The 8,399-nt window shown below is 46.0% G+C and overlaps 1 protein-coding gene across 1 annotated transcript in view; it reads right to left on the bottom strand.

The window, feature by feature from the left end:
• BMERB1 (bMERB domain containing 1) overlaps nucleotides 1-5,741 on the bottom strand; it is a 176,370-nt gene extending 170,629 nt beyond the window's left edge. Inside the window, exon 1 of the mRNA XM_023189759.2 lies at nucleotides 5,460-5,741. Within this exon, the coding sequence (XP_023045527.1) occupies nucleotides 5,460-5,565 (106 nt within the window). The 5' untranslated portion in view covers nucleotides 5,566-5,741. The remainder of the gene's footprint in view (nucleotides 1-5,459) is intronic.
• Nucleotides 5,742-8,399: the final 2,658 nt, after the last annotated feature.

Here is an 8,399-nt window from a genome sequence, read left to right as displayed (position 1 = left end):
TTTATTTTATTTTATTTTATTTTATTTTATTTTATTTTATTTTATTTTATTTTATTTTATTTTTTGAGATGAAGTCTTGCTCTGTCACCCAAGCTGGAATGCAGCGGTGCAATCTCAGCTCACTGCAACCTCTGCCTCCTGAGTACAAGTAATTCTCTCACCTCAGCCTCCCTAGTAGCTGGGATTATAGGCGCCCATCATCACGCCTGGCTAATTTTTGTATTTTTAGTACAGACAGGGTTTCACCGTGTTGGGCAGGCTGGTCTCGAACTCCTGACCTCAAGCCATCCGTTCACCTCCTGAAGTGCTGGGATTACAGGCGTGAGCCACCACACACAGCCAGTTGATGCTATTACCTCTCCTGGCATTCCCCTCTCCCGCCCCCATCTACTCTACTTCCCCTGTCCAAAATCTTGATCATCCTTAAAGACGCATTCAAATCTATCAAGAAATGGCCACAGCAGCAGGCAACTGTGTTTCTGAAAAGCTCTGTGCTTTTTCAAAAGGCACCTTGTCTGCACGTCTCCCTCAATTAATTACACTTGGTTGAAAGAAGTATTTTTATATATCTAACCACACTGAAATGTCACTATACATTTTCCAACTGAGTGGGGAACAAAACCTTCCTGCTAGTGGAAAAACGCTGTGGAAGGTGGTTGGGAGCAATTACTTTGAATCTTTCTCAAAGGTGAAAAATACTAGATGGTTTGTAAGGGTGCAGAAGCCTTTCCCCACGTGTTCCCATGAGGAAGGCAATATGTACAAAATCATTAACTAGAATTTACTAAGAAATGGAAGCAATGAAAAGCTGTAACTGGCGAGCTTGAAATAACCTCTGCAAATACTGCTGGGGGCCATCCTCTTCTGTCCTATGACAACCATTCAGCCTTGATTGAGAGCTTTCAGCATGCGAGGCCCTATGCTAAATGCATTATATACATATCTCATCTAATCTTCCAAGAGTCCCAAGTGCACATTACTACAATTATCCTCATTTCACAGATGAGGCAACTGACACACAGAGACGCTGAGCAATTTTCCCAGGGTCACAAATCTACCAAGTGACAGCTGAATGAGGCTGGTTTGAACTCATTCAGCCTAACTTCAAAACATTCCTTCTTTGCTACTCTGCTATAGTACATTACATATCTTTTATCTAAAAACTATAGTTGAAATTTAAAATAGCAGTCAACACAACCTTAACTAAAAAAGACTAGTTCTGCAGTCTCCCTCCCCTCTTCAATTCTGTTTAATTTACACCTACTCAGTGTTTAACATAAAATATTTTAAAAATGTGTGGAAGTTAAACAGAGCACAGCTTCTTTTTAAGGGCCCTCTTCTGTTCTCCAGCGTTTCATGCGTTACAACATTGGCTTGGCAATTGTGATGCCATAGAAACAAAAGCACTAATTTTCACACTTCATTAATAAATAAATGGAGGGTCCAGGCTTTATGGAATGGATACATAGATACCTTGAGAGTTGAAAGAGTGTTCCAAAAAAGGTTTAATCAAACACCCCCTGGTTGCAAACAAGAGTCTAGAAAACAGGCTGGGCATGGTAGCTCACACCTGTAATCCCGGCGCTTTGGGAGGCCGAGGAGGACGGATCACTTGAGGCCAGGAGTTCCAGACCAGCCTGGCCAACATGGTGAAACCCCATATCTACTAAAAATACAAAAATTGGACATGGTGGCGCATGCCTGTAATCCCAGCTACTCAGGAGGCTGAGGCAGGAGAACTGCTTGAACCCAGGAAGTGGATGTTGCAGTGAGCTAAGATTGCGCCACTGCACTCCAGCCTGGGCTACATAGCAAGACCTTGTCTCAAAAAAAAAAAAAAAAAAAAAAAAAAAAAGTCTAGAATATAAAACTTGCCAGATTCAAGTTTCAAAAGTTAGATTCTGGATCCGTATTTTAAGAATTTCAAGTTTCACCAGGCACGGTGGCTCACGCATGTAATCCCAGCACTTTGGAAGGCTGAGGTGGGCAGATCAGCTGAGGTCAGGAGTTCCAGACCAGCCCTGCCAACATAGTGAAAACCCCTCTCTACTAAAACTACAAAAATTAGCTGAGCTTGGTGGCAGGCGCCTGTAGTCCTAGCTACTCCAGACGTGAGGCAGGAGAAATCGCTTGAACCTGGGAGGCGGAAGTTACAATGAACTGAGATCATACTACTGCACTCCAGCCTGGGGGACAGAGTGAGACTCCATCTCAAAAAAAAAGAAAAGAAAAACCAGATTTGAGGATCCATACAACTGCAGATCAAGAGCTGTTCCTCTTGCCTTTGACTAGGAAGCAAGACTCAGAGGGTGAGAAGGACTTTATACCAGATTTTTTTTTTTTGAGGAGTCTCACTCTGTCACCCAGGCTGGAGTGCAGTGGTGCAATCTCGCCTCACTGCAAGCTCCGCCTCCCAGGTTCACGCCATTCTCCTGCCTCAGCCTCCCCAGCAGCTGGGACTACAGGCGCAACCCGCCACACCCAGCTAACTTTTTATATTTTTAGTACAGATGGGGTTTCACCGTGTTACCCAGGATGGTCTCGATCTCCTGACCTTGTGATCCACCCGCCTTGGCCTCCCAAAGTGCTGGGATTACAGGCGTGAGCCACCATACATGGCCTTATACTAGACTTTTAACAGTGTGCAGCATAGGACTCAGAAGTACAAAAATTTCAGGGTTGAAACTGCTATAAGTTGGGTACTTGCTGCAATTTTCCTGCATGTTTCAAATTTTTTTTCATAAAATGGTAAGAATATAAAAAGCTATAAGAGCAGTATTAGAGAACTGACCAATATTTACATAATTTCTTGCAGAGTAAAAGCAGATTCTGTCTATAAAAGTGCAGTAACAGAATGGAAGTGAACAGTATGTATTGAGCACTTAACCTTGAGTTCTATATGTATCATCTTATTTAGTATTCACAATAAAACCATAAGGTAGGTACTATTATCATCTCTATTTTCAGAAAATGAAGGCAGAGTGAGGCTCAGCAATACTTCTAATAGCCAGGCACAGAGTGAGGATTTAAAGCAGCACTCGTGTGAACAGCTTCTATTCTGCATGGACCCAGCATTTTTTCAAGGCCTCTGTGCGCTTCAGAGACTAACAGGGCTGCCACATATTTATAAAACCACTGAGCATGTTCTGCGACCATCTCAATAGACTTAGGAAGTTTTTTGAAACAGCAAAAGCAATAAACCTTCATGTTAAAAGCAGGCTCTGCGGTCCAAGAGATGTGGGTTCAAATCCTGGTTCTGCCACTTAACTGTCAGATCACCTAACAAGTCCCAGTTTTGTTTTGTTCTTTTTATCTATGCAAGGGGAGTCTTAGTACAGCAGGACGTTGTCGTGGGGACTAAATGAAATGATGCATTTAAAGTTCTCAGTACATGGTCATCTAGCAATAAAAGGCAGCCATTGTTGAGATTATTTTGAGCTTGTAAGAAACGGAGACTCTCATGGAGATGCAGAGTAGAATGATGATTACCAGAGGCTGGGGAGGGCATTGGGAGGTGGGGACATAGAGGTGGTTAATGGGTACAAAAATATAGGTAGACAGAATGAATAAGATCTGGTATCTGATGGCACAACAGGATGACTACAGTCAACAATGTACTGTACATTTAAAAATAACTAAAAGAGGCCGGTTGTGGTGGCTCATGCCTGTAATCCCGGCACTTTGGGAGGCCAAGGCAGGCAGATCACCTGAGGTCAGGAGTTCGAGACCATTCTGGCCAACATGGTGAAACCCCATCTCTACTAAAAATACAGAAGTTAGCTGGGCATGGTGGCGAGCATCTGTAATCTCAGCTACTCTGGAGGCTGAGGCAGGAGAATCACTTGAACCCAGGAGGCAGAGGTTGCAGTGAGCCAAAATGGTGCCATTGCACTCCAGCCTGGGTGACAAGAGTGAAACTCCATCTCAAAAAAGAAAAAACAAACCAACAAAAACTAAACTAAAAGAGTAAAATTAGTCACACAGCTGGGCTTTTTTTAAAAAAAGGAGTGTAATTGGATTGTTTATAACACAAAGAAAGGATAAATGCTTGAGGTGATGGACGCCCCATTTACCCTGATGTGATTATTACACATTGTATGCCTGTATCAAAATATCTCATGTACCCCATAAATATGGACACCCACTATGTACACTTAAAAATTAAAAAAAGAAAGAAACAGACCCTCAGCCCTGACGCCCTGATGTTAGGCCAAAACACCAAGTCATTGGGTCTTGAAAGGATGAACTAGAAAGAAGGATCAAGGTTAAAAAGGGAGGAAAAAAAGGAAAAGAAGGAAAGACGTTGGCAGCACTATGACACCCATCCTAGCAGATGGACCTCTAAGACATTCGACTGTGATTTCAACTTCAACCCGTCAGAATCAGAGCACAGTTGAGCCCTTCTAGGAAGATTTTCTAAATCCATAATTACAGATATAGAGAAAGGGAGCGCGCACACAATTTTCTACCAGGTGAGGACAGAAGATCACATTCACAATACTTTAGCCCTCCATCGCTCAGAGATCCGTGCTGGGGCAGAGTGCGGAGCAGTGACCCAGAGCCGAGGCAGGGACCTGCAGGGTCCGTGAGAAGGACGAGAGGGCCTTTCCTTCCCAGCCTGGTGGGCAAGCCATGTGAGAGCAGCGGCTCTGGGGAGCCCCTGGGTTTGCAGGGACCTCCAGTGACCCTGGAGCCCCTGACGCTGCCTCCAGACTTTGAGGACGGGAGTTTCAACTATTGTATCCTATTAACGAAAAACAAAAATCCTTCGTTTACTTAGAAATGTTGACATCCAAACACCGCAGAGAGAACCAGTAAATAAATACGGCCGGTCTATTTCGAAACTGCCTTCTAGGGTTGTACCTAAGCAGACTTTAATTGAGTCAAGAGAGAAAGGAGAATGGTGTGTGCATGGTTCATCTTCTGACCCTCTCGCCAACGCCAAGCCTTCCACCCTGACCCAAGGAAGCAGGGGGAGGAAAAGCTGGGAATTTCAGGTGCACCCCGAAACCTCACGCAGTGGGGAGGAAAGCAAGCAGAAACCCAGCGGACACTCCCCCCTCACCAGGGACGTGGGTGCTTTCCAGGACGGTCCTGCGTCTCCAGCGCCCTGGCGCATCCCAGGCGGAGAGAGGATCCTCCTCCCTGGGCTTTGGGAGAGACCAGACTTTCCAGGACCAGCTGCGAGCTGACGGATCTGGGACTCCTAAGTCCAGCCCAGGCTCCTGCCTTAGCTGTCTGGCCACCTCCCAACCCTCCCAGTGAGGCTCAGTCAGGAGGGTCCCCGCTTTTGTTCGCGGGGAGAGCGCGTCGCCGCGCAGAGCTGCGTATCCCCCTCCGCTGCCAGCCCCGCTGCGCGGGCGCTTCCCTGGTTCTGCGGGCGTTCCTCGCGCTCCCACGACCACCCGCTCAGGCGCACGGATCCCCAGCTGTCCCTGGCCCCCCGCCCCAGTACTCACTTCTCCCCAGTCCTTCCGTTTTCCATGCCGTCTCCTCCACCGCCCCATAGCGCCTCAGAGGCTTCTCGGCTTCCAGATGGGTGGACAAAGATTGCTTTAACTCCATCGCTGATCCCCGTGGCCAGGTCGACGGGTCTCCCTTTACTCCATCCCCGCTGCGGGCTGCAGGGAGGGAGGTGGCTCCAGCCAGCAGCGTTTTAAGGGGCTGGGCGCCCGTGACGCGGCTCCATCTCTTCCGCCGCCAGCTCCGGGGAGCGCCTACTGGTACCCAGGAGGGGGAGGGATGCAAGGCACATGCGCAGTGGAGGCTTGGTGGGGAAGCCTGGGGGCTGGGTAGGGAGACAGAGGGGCAGGTGATAACTCTAAGAAGAACAACAAACACAACAACTAAAATAAAACCAACCCAAAGGAAGTGAGAACAAGGCCCCTGACTATTCCAGAGCCCCTAGTGATGCTTGGCACGGGGCTGGCACTGTGGGCGGCTTGCAAGCTGTCAGCGGGCTGCGGGTTTTGAGTGGTATTGGTGAGCCTGTCTCTATCTGTAGGCGATGGATCCGTCTTTCTGGGGAGTATGCAGGGGCGTGAGTGTGGACCCAGATCTATGGGTTCTGGGCTTGGCTGATTGCGTTTCTGTGAGAATCTCTGTCGTGTGCATCTGTGTATATAATTTGAAGTGGGACAGTGGATGCCTATGTCAGTTCCATATGTGTTTGCATGCACTTGGGGGAGAGAGAGAGATGAAAATATTTTGGACACAGGTATAGCAGAGCTGTTTGGAGCATGGGCCTTTACTTTCCAGAAACCCCAGAGGTTTATCTTTAAAAAAACAAACAAAAAAATCCATGGCAGTGGCTGGGCGCGGTGGCTCATGCCTGTAATCCCAGCACTTTTGGAGGCCAAGGCACTTGAGGCCAGGAATTCGAGATTAGCCTGGCCAACATGGTGAAACCCTGTCTCTACCGAAAATACAAAAATTAGCCATTTGTGGTGGTGAAGGCCTGTAATTGCAGCTACTTGGGAGGATGAGGCAGGAAAATCGCCTGATCGTGCCATTGCACTCCAGCCTGGGCAACAAGAGGAAAACTCCATCTCAAAGAAAAACAAAAAAAATAAAATGATATCCCAGTAGGCAACAGGGAAAGAATAAGAACAGGCATTTCACATGGGCAGAGGAGGAAGGACTAAGGTGAGAAGCTGCTCAACCCCTTTAGTAATAAGGAAAATGTAAATAAGAATATATCATCCGATAGGCAAAAACTAAAAAAATCTAACAATCGTGTTGTAAAGGGGGTGAATTTTTTTTAGTTTTTTTTTGAGACAATCCAAAAATGCTGGGGTTACAGACGTGACCCACCATGCCTGGCATAATTTGAACTCTTATCTAACGCTAGTGGGAGTATAAATTGGTACAACTAATTTTTTTTCTGTCACCCAGACTGGAGTGCAGTGGCACAGTCTCAGCTTACAGCACCCTCCACCTCCCAGGTTCAAGCTGCTGAGTAGCTGCGACTACAAGCATGCCACCACGCCCGGCTCATTTTTTGTATTTTTAGTCGAGATGGGGTTTCACCATGTTGGCCAGGCTGGTCTCGAACTCCTGAGCTCAAGTGATCTGCCCGCCTTAGTCTCCTAAAGTGCTGAGACTACAGGCATGAGCCACTGTGCCTGTAGTATGAATGGAACGTTTATTGTTCTCAGGTATGTATGTATAGCTCTACAAATTACATATAATAGCACTATTTAACATTTTCTTATAATTTATACAAATGATATAATACTTTATCTATAATTCTGCAAATTGCTTTTTTGTTGTTGTTGTTCCATAATATGCTTTTCTTTCTTTTAAAAAGATAGAGACAGGTTTTCACTGTGTTACTCGGGCTGGTCTTAAATTCCTGGGCTCAAGTGATCCACCTGCCTCAGTCTGCCAAAGTGCTTGGATTACAGGCATGAGCCACGGTGCCCAGCCCACAGTATGCTTTTGAGAAATATGCATGTTGATTCATGTAACTCTGGTTCACAGTCTACTGTATAGTATTCTACTACGTGAATTAACCATAATTGGTCTATTTTTTCATTGATGAGGTATAAAGGTTATTCCCAATTGTCCACAATTACAAACATGGCAGCAGCAAATTTTTATACTCATTTCCCTGTAAGACTAAATAGGAGTTTTTCTAGGGGAAAAAAATTACAATGGCATGGGGTATGCACATCTGTAACTGGACTAGAGTGTCAGCCTTTTTTCAAATTAGTTGTACCAGGCCAGACGCAGTGGCTCACGCCTGTAATCCCAGCACTTTAGGAGGCCAAGGCGGGCGGTTAGTCTGAGGTCAGGAGTTCGAGACCAGCCTGGCCAACTTGGTGAAACCCCGTCTCTACTAAAAATACAAAAAAAATAAAAAATTAGCCAGGCCTGTGGCACACACCTGTAATCCCAGCTACTCAGGAGGCTGAGGCAGAAGAATCACTTGAACCTGGGGGACAGAGGTTGCAGTGAGCCGAGATCACGACACTGCACTCCAGCCTCAGTGACAGTGAGATGCTGTCTCAAAAAAAGCAAAACAAAACAATAAACATTACATTCAGGATAGTAATTATTTTGGGAGGCTGGGAAGAGTTAAGTAGTTGGCTTCAGCTATATCTAAAATTTATGTATTTTTAAACTGTTTACAGTATTTTGAAAATTTTTAAATCTACAGAAAAGCTGCAAGATTAGTACAATAAAAAAATATAGACCTTGGCCAGATTATAGGCTTATGCCTATAATCCCAGCGCTTTGGGAGGCTAAGTGGGAGGAATCCTTGAGCTCAGGAGTTCGAGACCAGCCTTGGCAACAAAGCAGTTTTCCGTCTCTACAAAAACCAGGTGTGGTGGCACACACCTGTAGTCCCAGATACTCAGGAGGCTGAGGTAGGAGGACTGCTTGGGCCTGGCAGG

Source organism: Piliocolobus tephrosceles, chromosome 17 (genome assembly GCF_002776525.5).
Source record: "Piliocolobus tephrosceles isolate RC106 chromosome 17, ASM277652v3, whole genome shotgun sequence".
Lineage (NCBI taxonomy): Eukaryota > Metazoa > Chordata > Mammalia > Primates > Cercopithecidae > Piliocolobus > Piliocolobus tephrosceles.
Note: the sequence above shows the minus strand (reverse complement) of the source record. Positions and strands in the feature narration are given on the sequence as shown.